The following is a 27,027-nucleotide window of genomic DNA, read 5'->3' as shown; positions in this document are numbered from 1 at the left end:
TACGTATAAGGAATACCAGTACGTAAAGATTTTCTGACATCACAAAAATTTAAATATCAGAGTAATAATTACATACTGACATCACCAAAAATTCAATAGCAGAATATTTTTTCCTTTCAAGCTAGTATTTAGTTGGTATTTTCTGCAAATAATAAGTTTTACGTAGATACTTATAAGTAAGTAGTTGGAGAAAAATCATAACCCATTGTAATAAATAAACACTAGCTGGTTCTTCAACTAATAGTTAGCGATCTAAATGATCCATAGCTTTAGATTTAGCTCCATTATATTTTGGTCTTAACTAGTTTGTCGTATATCCTATAATAACGCAAACAGTATAAGTGAATCAATACAATAAGTAACACGAGGTTAATTTGTGCTGAGACAATTTAACCAATGAGTTCGTTTAAACAATACCGTCATAGAATACTGTGTACAGTCAGCTAACAAAACGAAAGAACAAAGCCAAACAAACTTAACTCGTATCTCTTAAAGCACAGAGACAATTTTTGTAATATATTCGTGGTCGACTGTCCGTTGATGAGCAAAAACACGCTTCTGGTGCGTGACTAGGAAATAGAATAATATAGAGTAAAATTTCAGTAAATGGCTACCAAAAATAGAAAATAAACGTACTGTTTAAGTGGATAAGCTTCCAATTTGAATGACAGACGATGATGATACAGGCGAATAATATCCAAAATTAGTAAACTGCGTGATAAAACTTAACGAAAAAAGAAAAGTAATTGAGCCTAATGATAAAGCAAAGATACCTAATCCAATAGATAATGCTATTGCTGATCACATCGAACAGGCCATTAATAGTTTAATAAATAATAATTATAAATTATGTTAATAGAAACAACCAACACGAATTTACTTGACCGTTAAACTCATAACAAAACTAAAGATGATAAATATCAATAATTTGTAGCTTTCATAAAACTAACATTCTCAATAGCTATGTTTATTTTCGTTATCGATCGTATTATAACTAACAATAATAATATTAATAATCACGACGAAGAGAGCGCATTTCATTCCATTGACGTAGGTAACGCTCTTTAATGACGTAAAAGCTTTTGCTAATTTACTTCTGACAGTAAATATTCAAACCGATGTCAATGTGTATTTGAAGAGATTAGCATCCAAATAGTAGAATTATTCGTTGTATGTATTACTATAGTAATGGAATTATACTTAGCAGCACATTTAATAAATTTATAAATTACGAAATGAAATCAGACGGTAACATTTAATTATAACTACTAATTGGTTAATTTCTACTTCAGTAAAACTGCATCAACAATCTTAGCTAAACATACTAAACGATATCATTAAAACCAAAATACACAAGAGAAAACTGACCTTTTTTGGCATAGTCGGGGACTCGAACTCCTCATCGTCGCGACTGGATAACGTGGAGCACGAGGAACAGGCGGAGTCGGCTGACAGGGACCTGGACCGCAGCCAGTCCACTTCTTCTTGAGTAGCACCGACGGCCACGCCATCGGAGTAGTCGCTGACGACCACGCTGGGCGTCCTCACGCATCGCCCTCTGGTCTCACACCCCTCACTCCCCCTCCGTCCCAACTCCACCACGTGAGCCTCAATCAGAGTTCTCTCCCGTCTCGGGGACATGGCGTCAGGAGGCGGAGTGATGTCCCTCGGATGGGAATGCCTCCGCAGCCGCGTCTCCAACTCCACAGCGGAGTCGTCGCTCAAGTCACGGCTTCGCCGCCTGACAGCGGCTCTGTCGTCGTCATCTGATGATGAGATGTCCTCGGGAGGAGACGTGGCCCGCGGCGGGCGGAGATACTGCATGGGTCGGGGTTCGAAGCGCCGCAAGAGCTCGGAAACGCGGGGCTGCGCATGCCGTGTGACGCGGCCAGCCGGCGGCGCGCGCGCAACCGCACTGCCGCTCATCCTGCGCGCTTGCGACTCCCGCGCGTGCTGCGGCGACACTCCTGCGCCGAGTTTCAGATAAAACAGACTGTGGCTGAGCGCTTTCTCGCGCAGGACCCTACGGAAATCCTCCGGCGGCGATTGTTCTAGACGAGGCATTGTTTCTGAAAAAAACAACATAAACCATGAGGATAATATAGGTGACATTGATTTATTGATGACACTATAATGCAATGACGTGTGAAGTGAATTAAACGTAAACAAACCTGTTGTGAAGACTTGTTTTTATCTGATTCAGTTGCTCACCATCTCCAAGCGATCTGAAACAAAGAACAATTAGGTATTTACAATTTTTCTTACTACACTTCATAGCTAATGTTTCCTTCTTTATTTACGCTACTTAATTTTGAACTAACTAGCTTCGGTTTGCTGCAGACGTGTCCAGTTTATTCCGCAATCTCCAAAGGACTAAAGAAAGAACAATAGTCGGTCGAAATTCAAATTCCCTAATCCATGTAAATAAAATCTTTTTCGTACGTCATTTAAGGAAAACAGCAACCTGCATGAGTGGTACGCGTCTATCCTGCAGATTTATTGAATAATGTTTGTGATCGCATGATGCAGAATAATTTTGAAAGAGATGTATTCAACGTTGTGCATCATTTGACAATTACATGAACAAGACAATTTGTAATCATCAACGTAAATCACTGACAACTAATTGCGATGTACCATGTCAATACCGTATTAAAAATAATTTTGTCGTTTCGACTGCATTTCATTATGTTTGATTGACATAATAACTATTAATAACTTCCTGCTTGCATTCAATTACATAACTCGTGTTATCTTCAAATGTATCCCTACCACTTTTAGTTACAAACGTTGTCATACATTCGCGGATCATGTTTTCCTAGAACTAATCGGGTAACTGAATGGAAAGCCTTTCCCGTGTGAACTGTTTACAAATAATCTCGCTCACAAACAACTCGTTGAAACGCAAATTAACCATGCAACAGGCTTATTTGAAAACTGTCTTCGCCATTCGAATCTTGTAAGCAAACAGAATTAGAATAATTTACCGTTCCAAGGTCTTTGATTTCATTACGATGTTTGTCAGAAAGAATAGCATAATTTTGGAATTCCATCGGTTGGGATTTGCTTTTGGGAATTGGCATTTTCAAAAAATACACATCATTATGAACATCATCAGAATTATCTATGATGTAATCCGTAGTTCGGATAGTCCCAGGAAAAAACCGGTGTTTTAGTTGTTGTTGCATTTAAGTGAAATATGGGTAAATTTGAACTACATGACGTTTTGCATAAAGAATGACTCCAACGATATTGAAGTTTTGTGTAATATTTGAAACAAATAATAATTAAATAAAAAACCTACATTCTGCAATGACTAATGTTAATAAAAAGATTACATAATTTAATTCGTAAAAGAATGCAGAAACTAGCTTTGAAACTTCTAGATAGAGATAAAAGGAAAATCCAGGCCAAAGTTAATCAGCTCCACATTAGCTGAAGATGTTTACTTTAAGATGAAAAGCGCCCACGAATTTTTATGAATGGATTGATTGATCGAACTAGATCATCGAAGTATTAGATCCAAGGTTTGTTTTCTTATTCACATCTAGTTTAATGGTGTTGATAAGAGTAATATTATTGTAATATATCAGTCCCTTTAACTAACATAAGTATTGTTTCAATTTATAATTCTATAACTATAGAAAAATATACTTTGTAATAACTTTCTTGCCGATGCGTTCAATTACTTTAAGTAAGAGATCATTAACATTTATGTTTATTGCGTTTTATCACCTGAATAAAACGACCTGACTAGATAAGACAAAGACATCACAGTGCTAAGCTTGATGTGCCTCCATTTAGACTTTGCTTGGTTTAGGACCAGATAGCACTACAAAAAATATTAGTAATGACTGCTTCCTAAAAAAAACAATATTTACATTCCAAACAATTTAAACTATCATCTAAAGCTACACTATGTAAGAGCACGTACCTAAACTACCAGGAATAATTATTCCGCTTGTTTATGTGTTTTGCCATAGAAAAAACCACCGTGTTATCAGCAAGTACCGCATCAGCGGGCAATCAGTATGGGAGGCGTGTTCTGCTCATTACACAAGTACGTGCAGTGTGCGGCTACCTTTACTGCCGTGGAGGTAAGATATATGGATGTGGTATCTAAAATTATGGGATTGGAAAATCTACCACCATATACGGTTTGGGTATCAGATGAAAAGTAATTAAAATTTAATAATTATGAAACCCTTTATCGAGTCTCATGTTTTTCTTCTTTCTTACTTATTCGATCTTCTAAACAAAGTGAAATTCGTGAATCTCTGTTACTACTCTAACTTAGGTAGGTACTTACAAATGCTCACGCAAAAAGTAGCACTTTAGAAAAAAACATTGGCTAATTACTGACGGAGAAAATCTTAAAATTGGCTATTGACGGAGGCTATTTCATGACAGAAATTTCCGTGAGCGAAGCTGTGGGCAGAAGCTAGCAATCTTTAATCGCTTTCTTATCCATGCTACAAAAACTTGGTAAAAAGATCTACGAATCGCGAGTCAAGCGTAGTTGTCCGTTGAAACGGAATAGTTAATCGGCTGGAAAGGACCGTGGCCGTGACTTCGACGCTGCTCAAGTCAGGTGAAAACTTTGGAAAATATACTGAAAATACTACTTAGAAAGTAGGAACAGTAATCAGTCCATTTATTACTTTGGCCATAAAAACGGTGTTAAAGAGATTGATGATGATGATGACAGTAAAATATTGGCAATTAAATTCATCGATGCATCACACTCATACCTAATTGATTGCATGAAAAAATACCTTCGTAGAAAAATTCGTAATAAATTAGTAGCGGGTTACAAAACATCCCCTGGGTAGGGTTACAAGGTCCAAAAACACAAAAGCCGGACAAGTGACCGGGGGGGGGGGGGGGGCAATTAGTTTCATAGCTCACGAGTGAGTACTATCATCGGTTGCCCAACGTCCTGATGCGTGCGCTTCATATTCATATTATTCTGTGGCTTGTCTTTCGCCTGGCGCGGCAACCAAATAAAAAGCCTAACAAAAGCCGGACAGGCCGGACAAGACAATATTTGGCCGGACAAGACCGTAAAAAGCCAAACATGTCCGGCTAAAGTCGGACACCTGGCAACCCTACCCCCGGGACTACTCAACGAGGCCAAACTTCTTGTAAATGAGTTACAGTAATGGGAACGAGAAGCATGATTAGTCTATTTTAATAAGAAAGTGACTTGCTATTCGTATCATCATCTTCATTTCAGCCCTGTGCCATCATCATCATCATTTCAGACATCTACCATTGAAAGCGACTTCATTCAGCACCTTTATGCAACCTTTAAAGGACATCTGACGACCTTATGAGTAGACAGATGTCGACTTTCTACCAGCTCGCAGCTACTAAGCGTTACGATGACTCTTTTATAAGACTGGAATTCGCTGCCTGCTGGAATCTTTCCCGAAGACTTATAATCCGGATCTTTTCAAGGCGAGAGTGAATAGGCACTTACAGGGCAGATATGTACCATCCTAGACTGCATACCACTGCGATTGTGGTCAAATACCTGCCTTGTTTCGCATAAAAAAAGATATCGTGTCCATTATGTACGTAGGTACATTCCCCCAGAGTGACTTGTAACCACTTCGTTAAGTGTCGTGTCCATATTCCCCCAATAATAGAACATGCATGGCGCAATCCCGCCACGCGACCTCAATCGCTTGTGACGTCAACGCCAGCCTTGTCGCGTGGTAAAGGCATCACCGAAAACTTAATGTGGACTAGCCAAAGGTGCTCAAACTTCTATTCCCATTAAGATATTTGTCACTCAAATAAACAAAAGAAAACTTTGAAGTACAATGCGGGACTCCACGAAGAATTTTTTTTTACGTAGCATAATTTTCATTTTAATTGGGCACACAAAATGAACGAATTTGTACAAAAATCACAAGCTACAATAAACGTCATAATACAAAGATCACAATCTGTCCTTCAAGGTTTGACTAATTGGCAAATTGGTTAAACTACCTTTTTTGTATACTTAAACCTACGTAGGTAAGTTTATAGTTTCTGAGTTTCATGGGAAGTAACGTGGCCTCTCACCATAGGCCTCATAAAGAAGCTCAAAGTTGCACAGCTATGGAAAGGGCAATGCTCGGTGTTTCTTTACGAGATCAAATCAGAAATGAGGAGATACGTAAACTAACTAAAGTCACTGACATAGCCCGCCCGACGGATCAGCAAGCTGAAGTGGGAATGGGCAGGGCACATACTACGCAGAACTGACGGCCGATGGGGCAGCAAGGTTCTGGAGTGGAGGCCACGTAACGGAAAATGCAGGGTGGGACGTGGTGCTACAAGGTGGACCGACAACCTGATAAGGGTAGCTACTGATTCAATTTGGCAAACGCGGTGAGGTGAACAGTAAGTGCGAGGTAGAGTAGCATTCCAGCGAGGTGCGCAGTTGGCTCAATCGGGTTGTAGTCATCATCATCATCATCTCAGCCATAGGACGTCCACTGCTGAACATAGGCCTCCCACAATGCTTTCCACGTTGCCCGGTTGGTAGCGGCCTGCGTCCAGCGCTTTCCTGCTACCTTTATGATGTCGTCAGTCCACCTTGTGGGTGGACGTCCTCATGTAGTCATCAATATAACCTGTATTTACTACCTTAAGCAGTTTGAGAGACTACTATAATAACCAGTTTGGGAGACTATGGCAGACGTTTCCCCAACAGATTGTCTCGATTACCGACCACGCGGCTCCGCATGGGTGTTGAGCGTTTCCGCGGTCAAGCAAAATGACGAGAGCTATATTTGGAGGCAATTGTTGATACTTTATCTTATGCTCTTAAGGTCACATGCAATCCTCTTGGTGCAATTATCTAAAGAGGTTTTTAACTCGATGTTACCTCTGTAGACGAATGGTTAAAGGTGCTTGGTTCGATTTCCAATTCATACACACTGATGCGTGCTATGCTCGGAGTTTCCCTGCGTGATCGAATCAGAAATGAGGAGATCTGTAGGAGAACCAGAGTGACTGACATAGCCCGCAGAATCGTTAAAATCAAGTGGCAGTGGGCGGGGCACATAGCTCGTAGAGCTGATGGCCGCTGGGGCAGGAAAGTTCTTGAGTGGCGACCACGAGCCGGAAGACGTAGCGTGGGCAGGCCTCCCACTAGGTGGACCGACGATCTGGTGAAGGTTGCCTGGATGCGAGCGGCGCAGGATCGGTCTTCGTGGAAATCCTTGGGGGAGGCTTTTGTCCAGCAGTGGACGTTTTTCGGCTGAAACGAACGAACGAACACACTGATGAGGTTGATAAAGAATACAATAAGAATAGAAGAAAGAAGAAGGAACCATACTGAAACGCATGTGATGTGACCTAGTAGACACAGAAAACTAAATATTCTGCTCAAATAATAAAAGGATTATCCTAGAGACTCCACCGGTGACGATAACACCTGTCGACCCAGTTATCAAAGATAAGGGCGAATCACTAAGTGTAAACACGGTGACAGATTAACGCTGCCTATCTGAGCTTTTAATAAGCTGGCAGATAAACGCCTGATTAATTGTTTAGACCTTGCCAGTAGTTAGAGACTTGACAGTTAAAATTATCGTGTTATCTACTTCACACCACTGAAATTACACTGTCAGAGTGGAATATGACATTTCTATTCTTTTTGAGACCTCTAAGAGTAGGCGCACACCGTTGATTTTCAGTCGGCCGATACTTTAGTCGGGCAGTTGATCACTATGGGCATGTATGGGAGTGCGCACACTACGCCGATTCGATTTGGCCGATTCTTCATACAAATTAAAATCGGGCACAACTATCGGCCAACTAAAAATCAACGGTGTGCGCCTACTCTTACTTTTAGTGATGTACAGAGGTAAAAAGAATACCTATAAGCACGCATACCTAATGTTGGTGGTGGTGCAATAGGCTAGTTTCCTAAAACAAACTTTTAGTGCGTCAATTACATTATCAAAAATTATTGGACACGTATATTTTTTTTATCTGTCAATCAAACAAGTAATTACGAAATTATGATGCGCTGAAGTTCCGCGAGACGTCACAAAGTGCTACACTTAAGCACGCCTTGATGTCACGGGTCTCTCCTTTTGAATTGGGTTATTGACACAATAAACAAATAATTACAATTATTTCCATAGCATACTTAAATTTTCCAAAAATCATTTAATTTATTGTCCCAATCAGTTCTACATTAAATCAATTAATTTAGACAATTGAGTTCGCTAAAAACCTGTTATTTTCTGGTTCTGAAAGCTTTAATTGAGTCAACCACACCCTTTGAAATTTTACTTTTCACTAACTACATAGTTTCTGAAATATTTTCGCTCTCTCAGGTCCCATCCAACAACATAATAATTAATTAACACAAGGCAAAATTAATTAGAGCATAGAATAACTTGCGAAGTTAATTAATAACGGAGGTCAAAGGAAACTAAAATTGCTAGAAAGGTGCCGTCAGTCTTATTAACTTTTAGCCTACCTATGACGCAAAAAGTTTGACACCGTAACTTTATCAGTAAGATATAAGAATCGTCCATTTTAACAATAAACATAGCTCCACAAATTCACAGCAAAATATTATGAATGCGAAAGTAACTCTGTCTGTCTGTGTGTCTCACTTTCACGCTTAAACCACTGAACCGATTTTGATGAAATTTGGTATAGAGATAGATTGAGTCCCGGGAAGAGACATAGGATAGTTTTTATCCCGGTTTTTGAAACAGGGACGCGCGCGATAAAGTTTTTCTGTGGCAGACAAAATACCAGGCGGGCGAAGCCGCGGGCGTAAAGCAGTATGACTAATGACTATATTTCAGTAGTCGCTATTGAATTACTGAAATTAGACAAATACTATGTCATAGACAAAGATCTATTAGAAATTGGCAAAGTGTGTTTCCACGGAGGACTATTGCACTAGGTATTTTAATAGGTATTTAATTCTGCCCTGTGTCGTAAACAAAACATTAATTAATTAGTCCCCCGTTTTGATAATGAGCGTAGTTATAATTAGGTGCTAATGCGTCAAAACATAGTTGATGTGACGTCAATTCATTTTTCAGTTTCCAAGTATTGATAACTTTAGCTTTAAATGTAGATCTAACTAGTGTTTTTACACAAAACCATTATTTCCTTTTAATGTGTATTGAAAAAAAAAGGGCTAATTATTACAACTGCAGTTGTGCTATAGACTTCGCACATTGTTATTTGAAAAAGAACAAAATGTGTATGTTACTTAATTACCTACGTACTAATCGCCAATTCAATTAACTATTTATAGATACACGTCAAAGTAATATCTTATTTTATAGTTAATTGAAAACTAATTGGACTTTCGTGGCTAAAATTGTGTTTGAAAAGTTGTTCCTGAAAATTATTATAATGGCGTCAAATACGCAATATTGAGGTATTGCCTAAAGAATATTGTTTTATTATTATTATTTCTTGCGCTGCTTCTTCTCAGCACTGGCCCATTTATTGTTGCTTCAGGAAGCAGTGGTAGGGTTAATACTGGGACGTGTAAAAGTGCTTTTTAAAAGCCTACGTACATAAATAAATGAGTTTTATGAGTTTTTTATTCTATTCTAAAATAATAGAGAACAACTGGCCTGATCTTAGAAAGGTGTCAGTATTCTACGAAGTACCTCGTATGCAAGTGAGCGAGGCGTTAAACGTCACGGTTTCTAGTTTAGTTAATGTTAACAAATGTAAACTAATTTACGCGTTAACATCGCTATTGCAAGCCAAGAACATGTGAAAGTTGAGTAATTTTAATGTAAAATTATAATAGGTGTTATAGTCAAAATAAAACTACTAGTAATGAGAACCCGAATCAAATCCAATTTATTTCATTAATACGTAGGCCCTTTTAGAATATTCTAAATGTTAGTAGATCTACTTTATGATATTGCATTATTTAATTTAACTAGATTAATCATGATATATTTTCTTTTAAATTTTCTCTCAAAATACAGCTTTTTCAGTCGATAAAGTTAGATTCCGAGTAGGTATACCAAAATTGGAAAAATCAAACAGACATATATGTATAACTTACCTACGCAAGTTGTATGATGTTTTAATATAACATGTCGAGTTTTATGACATTTTAATTATACTTTAACTAATTATTAACAAAACATTAAATTACGTTTAACGTCACCACATTTGATAACAAATAATAGAATTGGTGATAAAAGTCCTCATTAAAAATGCAACTGATCATTAGCTGGTTTGCGTCATAACGTAATCAATTAAAAGTTAATATCAATTTTTATTCACAGAACTATGTAAAGAGAAATTTCTTCGAATACAGTCTACTCGATTCTTATAATCTCTAAAAGATTCTGCAAGCGTGCTCCGACAGTCGTTTCTCCAGGACTGATCACCGTTTCGTTTTTGAGAGATTTTGGAAAACATGACGTAGGTATATTAACTTGAGAAGCACCCTGGTTTTGTACGGGTTCTATAAATCTTTCCTTTTGAATCACTCGATCTATTGCTGAAAACTGCATTAAAATCCGTTGTGTAGTTCTAAAAGACAGCGTGTTGTGTAGTTCTATTAATACCTATGTAATGATTAGCAATAACATTTTATTTAAATTAACAATGAAACAATTAACTATCTGCGATTCATCTATTCTCTTTTCACCACAATAATATAAAACCTTCTACATTTTGGAGGACTTTTACGCTTCTAATGCTTTTCCAGCATCGTTTGTTCTGACAATGAGTGATTTCATCACACACTCGCATGTCCAGAAACAATGAGTTAATTGCAACACCCAGACGAAATATTAATTGCCCCAGATCTTAGATCGATATTGCACTCGTATGCATGACGGATAACTGCGAAGTTACTCAAGGATGGAGAAACAAAGAACATTTAACTGAAGTTTGTGAGCTCTTTCCGACACATTATTATTATCTGCTATTTCAGTTATTTTCCATTATGGACGTCGCAAAACAATATGTGCTCCTATTGACCATTAAGCTCAGAGATGCTCTATTCCCTTGTAATTTTAGCGATTTTCCATTATGGACGTCTCGCAAAACAATATGTGCTCCAATTTTATTGACCATAAACGCAGAACTCCTGGACGCCTGGTTGGAAATTGATAATGATTCATCTACATTCCTAAGATTTCTTGACGATCTTTAGAAAATCTTGCTATTTTGGGACAAGGTCAAGGACGCTATCATCATCATCATGAGTCTCCACTGCAGGAGAACGACTCTCCTTAAGTTACCACCGACAAAAGGGGGGATTTGAGTATTTGACCTACACTCCATATTATTATACTGGCCAGACGGACAGACGCAGTCTTAAGTCGTCAATTACGACTTCCATGGGAAGAGTGGGGATGGTCTTATTCTCTCTGCCGGAACCACAACAATACAAAAAAAATAGATCACAAATGCATCTGCTTTCTCTGGCCTAAATATCCAGACTGAATAGCCAAAGGACTTAGAAGACAAAGAATTAAAGCAAGTAGAACGTATGAACCGCATCTGAAAAGGTAAATTCCCTTTTCCGTGAATTCCCTTACCGTTATCTCGCGACAAGTGCTGACGTCACATGTGGCGCAACGCCCATTATTCAATGCGCGGGCGCAACGTTCGCGCTCAATTTTAGTTTGATTCGCCACACTTATGGGAAATGCGTGTGGTACGGGTCACGATGTGTTGGGAAATACTATTTACATGTGTAATTGGCACATGAGTGCATGTACACGTATACTGGATCAATACCGAATTTCATCAAGGCATTGTTGTTGTTGAATCTGCTGATCACCAAGTTGGCAATAAAGAGCCACGTCGAAGGTACAGGATGAAAGTTTCTTAGTGGCGACCAGGGACTGAAATAAGTGTGGGTAAGCCTTGAAACCTGATGGAACAATAAAATTGTGGGAATTGCTGGATGCATATTCCATGGGAAATGCCTGTGTCTAGCAGTGAATCGGAAGTCCCTTCAAAAGAGATCCTATAAAAAGGAAGAGGTTCAAAGTTTACCCACTTCATATTAATCACGATTACTTTTAACTTGTTTGTTTACGAAGGTCCTCGTGATCCAAGTCACATTTTACAACACTACACACGATGTCGTTATGTAGTTAATAGCTGATAATTGGTGAAAATTACTTCCATCAAGTAATGCGAATTTAATCCGTATGACTATAAAGTGGCAGTATATGAAAAGAGAGTTAATTTTGAAGTTTACCAGCGCTAAATTAGCTAGGTGACGCCTACCTACATCGTTTGTTTGCATCAAGTAGGTATGATATACTTAAGTTCAGGTTCATTACTGTATTAGAAAAGGGACGGCTGTTAAAGCCTTAATATTTAGTGATATTCTAAAAATAAGCGCTTCGTCAGTGGCAGTTGTTGCAATCTTTCCATCAGAGCTTCTGGTCCAGATGGAAACACGAATACCTTAACTCTTTAACGCAACGCGCTAAATGGACAAATATTATTAAAAAGATTCAAAACCATTAGCTGTAGGATCGATGGTCATCATTAAGGATGACAATCGTGCGCCGTTACACTGGACCCTCAGTAGTAGTAATTATAACAAAAATCTATTACGAGGCGATATTTTTCTAAATAGTCTAGCAGGTAATTTAGTCGTTAATAGTGTTAACCATCTTAAATATGTCGTTTTCTCCTAGTTCAGTTAATAAACTGTAAAGAAAAACCAGCCGTTTAACTTAACGACGGCCATACAGCACGTTACGCGATAACCACGTAAGTAAAGTGCGGAAGTAACACAGTTTCCCAGGGAAAAACGCGGACAAAGTCGATGCTGTCGCTATCGAGTATCGAGTAGAAAGCCGACGCATTAGTGCTCCTAGTTTTTCTCGAACGTCACACGAGTCACGGTGAGTACGTTTGACGATAAGTGTAATGTATTGATTAGATTGGTTTTAATTTATGCCAGACTTGAATGCGCTTCTCTTGGATGTGAAAAACAGTCACGAATAATGTGCAACTTAAGTGCAAATATAACCAACCGGGCAACATGGAAAGCATTGGGGGAGGCCTATGTTCAGCAGTGGACGTCCTATGGCTGAGATGATGATGATGAAGTGCAAATAAAACATTGACAAGGATTTTTTGTATCTCTACCTAGAGATAGAGTAAACTTACGAGTATCTTAGTTTACTGCCGTTCAGTTTGGAAGAAATTGTTCCCTGTCGATGAAAGCATCTCCAATTTTGTATTGCTTGTAATTGCTAGGTATATGAGACGATAGCAAATTGTTATTTATTGCATAATCACACCAAACCAAGCTACCTAGATTGATGTGATAAAAGAGAATCTAGATTAACCGCCTCTGTGGTCTAGTGGCAAGACCACCTGCTTCAGACGCAGAGGTCCCGGGTTCGATTCCCAGTGGGGGCAGATTTTTCCGTTCGGTTTGGTTGGTGGTAGGGCTTGTTCTAAGTCCGCCTGGCTAGCTACCACCATCTTATCTAAGTCTGTCGCCATAACAACAATGTTAACAGCATTGTTTTGTTTCGGCAGTTAGAGGTAAGATAGCCAGTTCCTCTGTGGTTGAGGATTCCGGGTGAAGCTCGCTTCCACTTTCGGCCTGATCATCGCTTACCGTCAGGTGAGATACAGGCCAAGAGCTTCCTCGTTGTGGATAAAAAAAAGATAAATTACATTTTAAAATGCAATCCGGAACACGTTGGTATCTATTGAGATAAAAGGTTGTCGTCCGTGGATGTCCATAAACTATGATGATAACTGTTACGATTCACGACGTAACCGTTTCACGATTTAAATCAAGACAAACAGCGTTTAAATTGGACGAATCGCTGCAAACGGTACGAAATACCTAAAATGATGCACTTCCTGCCCACTGTGCAGCTCATTGTTATTTATAGTGTGGGGTCGGATTAGCGTCGCCAAGCTAAATTGACGAACCACGCGTTAAGTGGCAACACAAGGACGTTACAAGGGCTGAAAGACACAATCATCATTTCAGCCATAGGACGTCTACTGATGCGATGATGGAAGAGACATAAATGTACGTCTATAAAAATGTAGGAATGTCAAGTCAACAAAGTTAGTGTAACATATTTTTAATTTCGATTTGATAGGTTTATGTAGAGTTGGAGAGAACTTAGGACTTTTCACATAAGTACTCGTAAAATATAGTCTTTATTTCAAGGAAATACCTAGGTAGGCTAGGTACTTGTAGTCTTGTACAAGATCCATCTATCATTGCCTTTAACGAAGAAAGTGCTGCAACATGGCTGCACGAGCAAAAATCGTAACTTTGACATTTCGTAATTACCACCAATCATGCTGCCACTGCCAGATAATCATTGAACTAAAGAAGAGCTTGACGGTCTAATTGACGGATTCAATAGAGGTTCGTGTTTATTTATAGCCTGGGACACGAGATTAGTGTCAGTCAACTAACTGAGACGACTCAATTGAGGGACTGTAGAGGCTGAAGTAATGGTTTAAACCGCAATGATGCGGGTCACAAATAGTTACAATTACAACGATATTATTGGAATATCAGTGAGAGTGGCGTGGGAGTAGTCCCGAAGATTGCGATTATTTTGACATTACAACAAATGCATGTACATTCTCTACCAAAAAACTTAAATCAGTCTTTGATTAGATTGGAAATTATTAAGAAAACAAACACAAAACTTATGTTTTCCACTAATAATTATAAACATTATTGCATACAAAGAAAAGAGAAATTACACTTTCAGGTATAAATACTCAATTTATGCAGTTAGAATTTATTTCAGAGCTTGCACGAATAAATTTCAAAGGCAGTATCTGAATTGTTCTTGCAAAATAGGTACTTATCATTAATTTGTGCTTTATGTAGAGCTTCCAGTAAATAGATACTACTTTTACGCAATAGAAGAATATCGTACACATTACCAAAAATTAACTACGTGCATTGAAAATATTTTTACATATTTTAATTTAAGCGCTGACCTTTGATAATATTGTTCATTAATTATGATAATAACAAGGTGGAAGCGAGGTTTCCCCTCCAGTTGCAGTAATTTATCTTTGATCATATCTGAATAATTACCTAAATTACAGATACTTTTGCTTGATATTGCGCATCCTTTTCCTGCTTTCGCGAGCACTCAAGATTTTTAAATAATTTAATTCTTGACCACTATCATCAACACAGGTTATTTAGCCTCTACTGCAGAACAACGACCCTTTCTAATAACCCTCCTTCTGGCGCAGTCGGGTAAAAATTTTGAATTTTAAAATAATTAAAAAGTAATTTCGAAAAAGAGTAAAAATATCTATTTTAACTTTCAAATATTTACCAAAGGTAAATGAAGCATGAGGCCTACACCCACGGCTGGCCAGATAGGTTAGAGAGGCCTGATGTTCGCATGATTTTTTTATCCACTATGGGACTATTCCCACCTCTCATTCCCACCGCTGCAACTCCTGTGTAGCCAGAATCTACAGCTTGACCGCCAATAAAAACCCAACCAGTGAAGGTCAAGTTTGTCCCGGGGGAAAGTTAAACTGTCATTGGACCCGCAACGAAATTAATCAGAAGAACATAAGAGGAGGTCGAAGATAAGGTTCGACTTCCCTCCGTTGCAAAGCGGATGACAGGTGACAAACAAAGGTTTAGTAACCTTTATGAAAAGATATTTTTATCCACTAGAACCACGCGTCAAGGTCAGGTCAAAACTGCACTCCTATTGAGTGCATTGAGTCCACTCTCAGATCATCTGAGAGTCCACTCCATGAGTGTACAAGGAATGAAAGGAACAGGAATGGCGACGGATTGTGAAGCTTGCCCCCTAACTAGACATGATGACCACGACCACTCTGCCAAGAGTGTAGCAACGAAGAAGAAGAGAGAACCACACGTTTTAAATATTATTATTAAACGTAGATTATAATCCTCGTAATAGTAGCAGCATGTTAAACTTTCCAGCTATAAATCGAGCTATTCCGTGATTTGCGCAGGCGCATCTGGAAAGTACGAGAGATTTCATCTCAGTTTGAATTACGAGCAGATGAATATCAATAGATGTACACGCTACGCTCATTATGCGGACGTGTTTAGCGCTTTTAGGGTTCCGTAAAAATTGTGAAAAAGGAACCCTTAAAACAACGTTCGTTCGTTCGTTTCAGCCGAAAGACGTCCATTGCTGGACAAAGGTCTCCCCCAAGGATTTCCACAAAGACCGGTCTTGCGCCGCTCGCATCCAGGCACCTTAAAACATCAATTAAAAGTATGTTTTATTACAAGTACATTTTCTAATTATTATGTTTAACGAAAAACTGCGTTATGCTTCCACAAAAAAAAGCATTTAAAAATGTTTATTAATATAAAGGCCCTTTCTGTGGCCCGGTTTCCACCAAGGCGGAGCAGAGATGTGTTTTAGAATAATAAATAATAATTAATAATAGCAAGAGTGTTTCAGAAGTATTAAAAGTCATATTGATTTGTTTTCTTATTAATGTGCTTTATCAATTTGGAGAAAAATACTAATATACCTCCCATATCATGTAAAAAGTATTCTCATTCGTTCATTCGTTCGTTTCAGCCAAAAGACGTCCACTGCTGGACAAAGGCCTCCCCCAAGGATTTCCACGAAGACCGATCCTGCGCCGCTCGCATCCAGGCACCTCCCGCGACCTTCACCAGATCGTCGGTATCGGATCGTATTATCATTAATTTAATCTAATAGTATCAGAATAATATGTAATGCAATGAAAATGTTATACGGAATCCTCTTTACACAAATATAACTCACTCACGAATGCTTTCTTTATTATGCATACCATTTGTTATTGTTTTAATAATAAAACTTGTTTCGCTTTTCTCTTCAGCAATTTCCAGAACTGTATTTATACGATAATTTGTAGTCGTAGACGCGTTGCGCGTAACTTTTCCTACATAAATCATGTATGTAGGTACGAGAACAGAATAGACTACAATATTGTTATATTGTTGGTATTGTGAAGTTGTTCCTTAGAGGAATAGGTAATTTTATCCATTTGAGTATCAGGTGAATTAATTCAATGATTCATCATCATCATCATATCAGCCATAGGACGTCCACTGCTGAACATAGGCCTCCCCCAATGCTTTCCATGTTGCCCGGTTGGTAGCGGCCTCCGTCCAGCGCCTTCCTGCTACCCTTATGATGTCAATGATTAAATACTTTTTAATCAAACATCCACTATAGGTACATATTTAGGGGATACCCACTATACTATGGGAGAACATTACACTATACAAGGTCTATTTCAAGAGGATAAACAAACACTAAGTTAACAATAATTTAAGTTCTGAGAAGCAAAATCTGATACGGTAAAGTACTGGACTTTTTTCCCCTGAAATTACACAAAATTCTGACAGTGCTATAATGCTATCTAAGTGTCACAGTGTATTTTATGTACCTACTGTAGTTTTTTTTCTCTATTACATGTTTTTTTTATAACTGTCTTAATTTTACGTCAAACCATCACTATTAATTTTTATTTACTAATCGGTGTTTACCTTAAATTAATTGTGCATTTAGTTATTACCACTATTGCTGGTACACTGTGTAAGCATCAATGTAACAATTTCTGGTAAACCAAATAAAATAAATAAATTTAAAAAATAGTTTTATTCTTGTCTTTCTCTTTTACTTCGCATTACAGGAAAAGACGAATTCCAGTACAACCAGTATTATCAATCAGACAATCATAGCCGTAAATTAAAGCATTACATAGCCTTTATAAAAAAGATATAGGCTATAATATAATGTGATTGATAGCCGTAAATATCAGATATAGGCTTAAAATAGACGGAAGGACTGATCGACAAACCGTCCAGTTTCCGTCGCTTGCGCACGCGATCCACAAAACCACCGATTCACACTTCCGTACGTGCTGGTTATCTACTACAATTTGCTTAATTGTTATTCGAAAGGTGCCGTGAAAAATTGCCCGAGCTTTTTGCGAAACAATGACTGTAGAATATTCATAAGGTTTTTTGTTAAGTAATTGGACTCAAAAAGATGTGGTCATTGTACGAACGGTTTAAAAGTTGCAAAGGTCAACTCTTGGAATAGGAGCAAAGTTCGTAATAAGTAGTGGTAATAGCTATAAATTCTGATTTGATTAGCTAAACGTCACAAAAACTATAAATTCTTAATTGAATTAACGTCGCAAAAATTGAAGTGTTTTTTAAATGTTTCTATTGTACAAAAGGAAACAAATAACTACCTACATATAAAACTGTCATTAAAAGATGTTAAAAAAGGCTGTAATAAATTGAAAAAAAAAGTTCTGTTCACTTGTTTTAAAAATGCACTTACTTAAGCTTTTTAATATTAAATAGACCTTTAATATTATTTTATACCAGCCAAACGCTTCCATTATTCTCCGCTGAGAAAACTCATGGAAATGTATGGAAATACGCCTTGAAAAGGAGACTTGTTCAATTCCAAGAAATCACACTTATTGCCTTCTTAGTTGTTTAAGGAGTTAATGAGCAATGAGCATGATAAGATTTTATTATTTTGGATATTGTAACATTATGTTTTCAACCTAAAACCAAACAAATCTCTCAAACTTACAGGCACCCGGGAAAACCGGGAAGACAGGAGTTGGGAATTAAGATACGAGTTCTATCCAGGTTATTAGAGAAGTTTTGAGAGATCTATTTCTTTGTAGATCATGATAAAATCTCTGTCATAAACTGCACCGATATTATTATAGGTACCTAGCCTAGGTCAAGTCATTGTCATTGACGCAGAATGTGTGAATTATCAGGTCATTCATAGTCTCCACTGCAGGGGCACAATCCTCTGTAATTTCAAGAGGCAAATAGCTTAAGCAAGAAAGGCTCATGCATAGGCTTACACAAGAAAACTAATTTAACCCTTCACGCACCAATCTACGAGTCATCATCATCATCATCATTTCAGCCATAGGACGTCCACTGCTGAACATAGGCCTCCCCCAATGCTTTCCATGTTGATCGATTGGTAGCGGCCTGCGTCCAGCGCTTCCCTGCTACCTACGATGTCGTCGGTCCACCTTGTAGGTGGACGTCCCACGCTGCGTTTTCCGGTACGAATCTACGAGTATGATAGAGAAAATAACGATACTTAACGGAAAGTATACGACATTACGACAGTTCCTTATTCGCACGCATAATCTAAATATCTCCGATCTGTTTCCGATGCGATGGAGAAACGCAACAATCGCTCTCGTAGAGTTTTCCGTTAGATTGTATAATGATATTGATTCACAACAGTTTAAGCGGTTTAAGTTGTCGTTTCGGGAATCTGGAAAATGGAAATTCCCGGGATAAAAAATAGGGAAAATTGCTAGAATACTGTATTTATTTCAGTCATAAGTAGTCATTAGCAGTGGACGTCCTATGACGGAAATGATGATTGATGATGATGATGACTGTATTAATGTGATACTTTCTGCAGAGATAACATTTTTGAAAATCTGTTTGCAACTTTTTCACTCCTAAACTGCTGAACCGATTTTGATATAAGATAAAGATAGAGCTGCGGAAATAGACAATAAAGTAGCAGCTGCTTATGTCAAAAAAATCTTGAAGGAACGACTTTTTTGCCAAAAAATTTACGTGACATACCTACAATGTTAAAAAATCATTAATTACTTACGCACACTAACCTTAATTTTATCGAAACCAAACTTGTACGTGTTTAGGCTAAGTTTTTATACAGTAATAAATTTATTCTTTATTCTTTAATGTTAAAAAATCGTAACCCAGCATGCGCTAACATTGGCTACAAACCATAAATCAATGACGTCAAAGGTCATAATGTAACATTTCTGTAGCAGCTTTCTAATGGACAACAAACAATTTCACTGATGTATTCGGGTCTTTAGAAGAAAATGATACTTGACCTTTTTCCGCTCTATGATTCTCTACAATATCTCACGACGTAAATCGTCGGTAATAGTATGTAATTCACAAAACGTGGTCATTAAAGTATCTAAATCATTTGAAGAAATGCTTAATGGGTTCCAATCCACGATCCGCAAAGCTTATGTTATGAGTAGGTAATACTAATTGCAAGTCAAGAAGGGAATTATTATTTACCAATTTATCTGACACAATAGCGACTGAGTTTCTTTCGCTTCGTCTTCTCAGCACTGGCCCATTTATTTATTGTCCCGAAGCAGCGGTAGGGTTAAAGTAATACAGGGACATATAAAAGCGCTTTTTAAAAGCTTAATTGAAAAAAAAACAAATGAGTTTTATGAGTTTTTTATGAGTTCAATTCCCAACCAAACTTAAAAACCCTAGTGAAACGTAGGTAGGTATAGGCTTAATAGAAAATATTGTGTCCTACTTTTATTGTTCCTATAATTTGTATAGATATCTGGATTAAGAGTGGATTGACTGACACACACCTCGTTCTGGTGTCCATGTACGCGACCGTAGGCCTACATTGCAAAGGGGCAATTATAGAAAACGGTACACAATTAAGCAATTACAGAAAACCCAAAGTGGAACGGCATACATTTAGTAACCTTTATTCTGTCACATTTCAACCAATTGTTAAATTCTGGTGCTTATTGGAATGTATCTGGTAGAAAATTGAGAGGAGGGAAATTTCCATTTTATGGCAACTTCCCAGTAATTTTTAGCATCATTAAACGGGAGGATGTAAAGATGACTGTTACTTTTTCATATGAAAACTACGGGACGGGTTTTGATAAAACTTTGAATTTTCGTAGCTTTTATACATCAGAATAACACATCTTAATCTAAGACTGAAGCTGGTAATAAACATTATTCATTGCCTTTTTAAAATTAATGCTTTTCGCTTTTTAAAAATAATGACTAATGGGCTCATAAATAATAAACAAAAAAAGATGAATAAATTGTCAATATCTCCTTTACATTAACAACAATCCACACGAAAAAATAAGAAAAAAATGGTTACTGCTACGTTTTTAGTAAATACACTCAACATCAAATAAACCGCACCTTCCGCGACGCGAACTTTAAAGATTTTCTTCTGACACCATCATGGTGCCCCAACAATATTGGTGTTATTTGAAAGCCCAATAAATATCCTTAAAGAAAAACACATTTAATTTCTAAATAAATGATTATCATATAGGTACCATAAATGTGACTTGAAAAGAGACCTCACTTTGGGCTCACCTCTGGGATCAATTAGACCAAATTGTATGGTTATAAAACCAAATAATGATCACACGTGTCCTCTTTAACAGATGTATACCGATTAATCCCAACTTAACAGTTTTATAACCATAAAAGTTGGCTCAAGCGTAATAGCCTATTTTTTGAAGAAGTGCCTCTGGATCCTTCTAAAGACACATTTTTGGGGTAAAAACCTTTCCTTTAATGAAATGAAGCTTAGAACTAGGCTTTTAAATGGTGCCAATATTGGTGGGAAGTGGGGATGCATACGTTTGAAAGTGCTTGTTGCGGGAGGTGCGATTTATTTGATGCTGAGTGTATTTTAACGTAAGTATTTTAATAAATCTTTTAATTATTCTGAGTCGTGAGAAAAATCTGACATATAGGTATTAATTAACTCATAAAATATTAATATTCAAACCACTTTTGTTGTAACTTAATCCGATAATATCGTCATCATCAGAAAGAAAGAAAGAAAAAAAAAATATTTGGTACTAAATGATACACATTGATATTACAAAGTAAAAATAATAAAATTGTTGTACCAAATTGGTCTCTGCTCAGTATGAGGCCATAACGTACTCGGGAGCACGTTACCACAACGTTACGGCCACTGGTATTCTGCAGAAACCATGAGAGAGGGGCAGGTCATTTAGTTTCCATTACAAGACTCTCTCTAATTTCCGAGGGAAATTGAATATTTCCCTACACTCTCCTCGCTCTGGCCAGACAATCCGAAGGAAGTAACTTTTTAACTAATTAGCAATTACTTATTCTGTGCTTATAGCACAGAGTAAATACTAGTCCTTTAGTCAACCCGTTCAATTCCCGATGGATCACAAGGAAAAGAAAAAGTATTTAAATCCCCTTGTATCATGAAAAATTTATAATATAGTATGATGTAGCTGAATAATATTTCATTAATAAATTGTGTGATCTGTATTACGTACAGTATGCAATAAAAATATTTCATTTGATCCTCCTAATTTATTTTTCACTAGCAGAAACGGGAAAAAGGCTAGCATTAATCCATCAACACTTTTTTTATAATGGCTGGCGCGGCTTAACACTCAGTTTAACTACACGTTATAGTTGAGTAGGTAATGTAATAACGCCGTTAAATATACCGTAATTCCGGAAGAAAAGTAATAAACACACTTACATATTCCATTATTTCCTACACTGGTCATTTGCTTGAACATTCACATGCATATTTTATAGCATGTTTTAAAAAACGAAGTTGGTGTGAGTAAAATGATTTTAAAAAACTTGATAAAACATTTACTATCGAAGACTTCCTTAATACTTAATGTTTATGTTAATAATGCACTTTAAATGTTTTTTTCATGAAATAAAAATTAGTAAAGTACTGATGTTATTGTCCTGAAGCAGTGGAAGGGTTAATGGAAAAATGTATTGGTACTTGAAGGAAGAAAGAAAAGAAGCCTAACTGCTTTGAAATCACGATTGTGGAAAATTGGAAATGATTATGAATGACTTATGATACAATTCCTTTTTATATTAGGTAGGGTAAACTGCCAGTCATTGGACACTTAAGAAAGTTATTGGACAGTTATTTACTGAATTAAAAACAGCATTTCTATTTAAACAACTGAGAGATTCCGACTGATGGAGATAAAAGGGGTTTTTTTTAAAGGAATATTCATTGTATTTGAAGGAATATTCATTGTAAGAAAATTCAATGTTGTTTTGTCTAATGACTGGCAGCGTCCAATGACTGTCGGTTTACCCTATTTACTATTTTAATGTCCATATAATCGTTATCGGGTACAAAAGTGATAAAATTAGTATAAGTACTACCCTCTTCAAAATTATCAATGACTTATTTATGTATGTGCATTATTTATGATTCCTTCCTATGATAGCATTTTTCACTGATAAAGATTGTTTATACTTGGTATTTCTACAGTCATAATATGCATAAAGTAAAAATTAGAACTCGGACCATTTCGTTTGGTCCAAATATTTAAATTGTAGTTCAAGCAGTTAATACAATTTGCAACGATAAGTGCAATACTTATTCAAGTAGGTAAATATCGCTTGAAAACATGTTGCACTTGACCAATATTAAGTTCGATATAGTAACACCATCATTAATCTGTAAAATCAATCAAATATATCTCCACACATCAATGAAAACTTACTGATTTACGCGTTACCTGTTCCCTTAATTTTGGTAATTACCAATTGATTACTTTTGCATTAAATAACGGTGTACATTTCGTAATTTATTTACAGCTTGGACAGCATAAACTGGTGAAACGAGTAATTTGAAGTACAGAGGTCACAGACCGAGATGAGCGACCCAATTCGAGATGCGAAAGGGCTGCGCTTGCGCATCCAATCTCACCTGTAGTGCCGACCGCTTCACTTATACCGTTAACACTTCACTCACTCACAGCACTAGAACAAATGACGGTGCGACCGCCAACGACCGCTGGCAAGCAAGAACTGCCAGTGCGCAACGCACCCACCTTAGATAAGTAAGTCTAGATAGTGCAAGGTAAAAGCATAGCAATTTGCTTTAGGCCGGCCTCACAATAAGGAGGGTACATAAAGATTTGTTGAAATTGTGTATTGCAAACTTTTTAATCACAAACAAGTAAGTTACATTGGGCGATGAACTCTTTTCATAAAAGTAAAATTGCCAATATTGCATGTGCATACCTACTAATTAATTTGATAAAGGAACTCATTACAATTGATCAGAACTAAAATAAAATTACAAACAGCAATATTTATTTCAAACTTAGAATATTGAATTAATATTTATCTAGACTGTGCCTAATTGGGATTGTATTAATTATTATTACTTTCAATTTTGTATTCTACTACATAATTATTTGGATTCTTTACATTAGCTGGAGCTCGATTTAAAAATAATCACGAACTAGTTAAATTTACTTCAACTAATTATTATCTCAAAACAATTTAAAGTATTTGTAAGTAAGTAATGCACCAATTTGAAAGTTAATTTAGAATGAATTATCTTTTTACGAATAATATAAAACAAAGAACATGAATATAAACCAATCTGAAAGTGAATAAATATTATTTTATTACAAATAAAATAAATATGTTACTAAATAGTTACTGATATATATAATATTTTCTTTATTACAATAAACCCGCTTTCACTTTTCGTGCTTTTAACAAATATAAACAAAATTAAACAAATAACGTCTTGTTTGTTTTGATTTGTAGTTTTCCTGTTGTTTTTATTTCTATTTCCTTGTTTTTAATTTGAATTCTATTATAACAAGCTTTAGGGTAGTTTTTGCATATTTTCCGACGTTTTTGCAATTTTTCGCAGTCACGGAATCCGAGATTGCTTCTTCGATGCGCACGCGTCGGTCGATGACTCGATCGCCGTGGAAAATGTTAACCCGATGTTCGAATGTGCAATTCTTCTTGAAAATAGTGATAAAGCGGTTGTTTTATTATTGTAATGGTAACCTATATTTAGCTATGAAATAGTAAGTGGAATGTAAGTTGGTACGTGGTAACTTTGAGCGGTTAGGATATTTGATTGTTCTAATGTAAATTAGTTTCATTTTTTTGGCCGTCAACATGTTAAATTGTTTTTTGTATTTTTGAGAAGTGTCTTGGGATTTTCATCATATCTTTTGTAACTAATAACCCTTCCACTGCTTAGGGATTACCTAAAATTAACACAAGTAATGACAAAAAGTAGCGCAACAAACTCTTTTATAATTTTACAACCTCTATTTTAAGAATTTTTATTATATGGTTTTATTAATCCATGACTTTTTTTGCTATTCAAAGACGATCAAATTAACACACGTCGCAGTCTGAAAATCATGTGTTTTTACATTACATAGTCTCCTGCACATGGTCTCCTATTGATGTGTAGGAAGGTAAACGATATTTTATGCCTCATCAAGATCAGGGAAAATACAAAGATGAACCATCTGCAAAATGCGTCAGTCCAGGACACTGTGCAAAGTAAGTAAACTGAGGCAATTGTCAAGCTTTAGCCATAACCGGCATGTGCAAAGAAATTTGTAATAAGGTACTTGATACAAATAAGGCCTACCTAACTTTAAATGCTTATATTTCAATAAATATTAACGCCAGTCAACAAAAACAAGGTTTATTAACTTCTTCCATCCTTTAATTTTTATAATATTACAAAAAATAACACAATTTTTAACTAAATCTATTCAAAATAAGCAAATTACGAAACCACTGATTTTGGCTTTATTAAATCACCTACACGGAATAAGGCCTATATGATTCAAATGCCTGTAGACCTTAAAATTGAGGTTGTATTAAACAAAATGCGGTCTTATAATATTAAACACGTCGATTTGTTTGCGTTATCAAAATTTTACATACCAAGTAAACAGAAATATACTGTATATCTCTAGATAAACTTAAGTTCTACTTATTAAGAATAATACATAAATTATAGATAAAATTAAATATTCATAGTAACAACGTAATGATTCTTTACTTAAATTATCAAAAATAATATCAAAAACAAGCAATATTATTTTTTTGTATAGGGCTTATTAAAACACCGTGTTCGAATAAGGCCTACACATAAAACCTTTTAAATAAATCAAGTTAGGAACATCATTTAGTCTTGATTTTTTGTAAACAAAATGAGATCTCAATTTTTGTTAGAACCAGGGCTTATAAAGGCTTCTGAATCATCTTTACGAACTCCTACACGATCTTTATGATACCACCAAAAGCAGTCCTTTATGGTAGATATCTGCTACATTGTCTTCGAGACAGGCATGATAATACCAGCTTTGATTCTCCTATCCTTTAGAATTATACATACGGCTTTTTTTTCTTATTTTTTATTGGTTTTGTATTTTGTTTCATTTTTTTACAGGTTTAGTAATTTTTTTTTACTCTGTTTTCTTTTTATTTTCTGTGCTGTTAGTAACATTCTTATTAAATAAATATTTAGTTACTCTTTGACTCATTTAGTTTAATGAATTTGTCCGTAATCAGGTGTTGACATAAGTATCCAATATGGCCTACCATGCTGAAATAAGGCCTAGGCCTTATTAGATTCTCGCTCTTGTTGTCTTTAAAAATTTACAAATAATGCATCTATAGCCAGTAGTACAAATTAAGGTAATTATTAGCTAGTAAGAAATATTTAGAAACGATTACTAAGAAAAGATTAATCTAAAACAGCGTTATTTTACCGATAATTTAAGATGAAATCGCCAGATTTTTATAAGAGAGCACGACATCACCCACCACCTTAGAAGAACGCGTGCCAATTGGTGCTGGGATCGTGGATCGGGACACTCTTGCACTCTACCGGGTTGTAGGGCATATGAGTACGTGTCCTTGAAGTATTTTTCCGGTTGGATTTATTTATCTGTGTTTTCTGATGTATAGGCCTTATTAGAACGTAGGCCTTATTTGTATCAAGTACCTTATTATCATTTAAAAAAATCAAAAGGTAACCATCCTGCGCCAAAAACATACTAGGGCGTAACCATAAACGTAGATTTCTAATCAATATTTTGTTGGTGTTTTCTGTGTTGGAATACTTCGAACTAGGTACATAATTTTTACTAAGTAATCTATGAACTGTAAAATGTTGAGTGGGTGACATCTAGGTTTGATGCTTCAAGAATTCGGAAACCTCAACTCGTGACGCAGGGTAATGTACAATATTGTACTTGTTAGTTGACTATTTACTTACTTGATGTAAGTACTGACACGTAATTTAAAGTAGTTACGTAGGTACTAACTAGAAAATGACTGTCATTGCGTCAGAAATTTGCGGTCAGAAGACGCACTTTGACAGGTTTACCTACTACGAGTACATAGGT

General features: G+C 36.5%; 1 protein-coding gene across 1 annotated transcript in view; it reads right to left on the bottom strand.

Annotated features, from left to right (window-relative positions):
- Positions 1–23,655, bottom strand: part of LOC135078183 (uncharacterized) — a 37,061-nt gene extending 13,406 nt beyond the window's left edge. Inside the window, exons 1-3 of the mRNA XM_063972769.1 lie at positions 23,550–23,655; positions 2,172–2,225; positions 1,369–2,069 (exon numbers count right to left, since the gene is read on the bottom strand). Coding sequence (XP_063828839.1) covers positions 1,369–2,064 — 696 coding nt within the window. The 5' untranslated portion in view covers positions 2,065–2,069; positions 2,172–2,225; positions 23,550–23,655. The remainder of the gene's footprint in view (positions 1–1,368; positions 2,070–2,171; positions 2,226–23,549) is intronic.
- Positions 23,656–27,027: the final 3,372 nt, after the last annotated feature.

Source organism: Ostrinia nubilalis, chromosome 14, assembly GCF_963855985.1.
Source record: "Ostrinia nubilalis chromosome 14, ilOstNubi1.1, whole genome shotgun sequence".
Lineage (NCBI taxonomy): Eukaryota > Metazoa > Arthropoda > Insecta > Lepidoptera > Crambidae > Ostrinia > Ostrinia nubilalis.
This window is presented reverse-complemented; position numbering and strand designations above follow the sequence as displayed.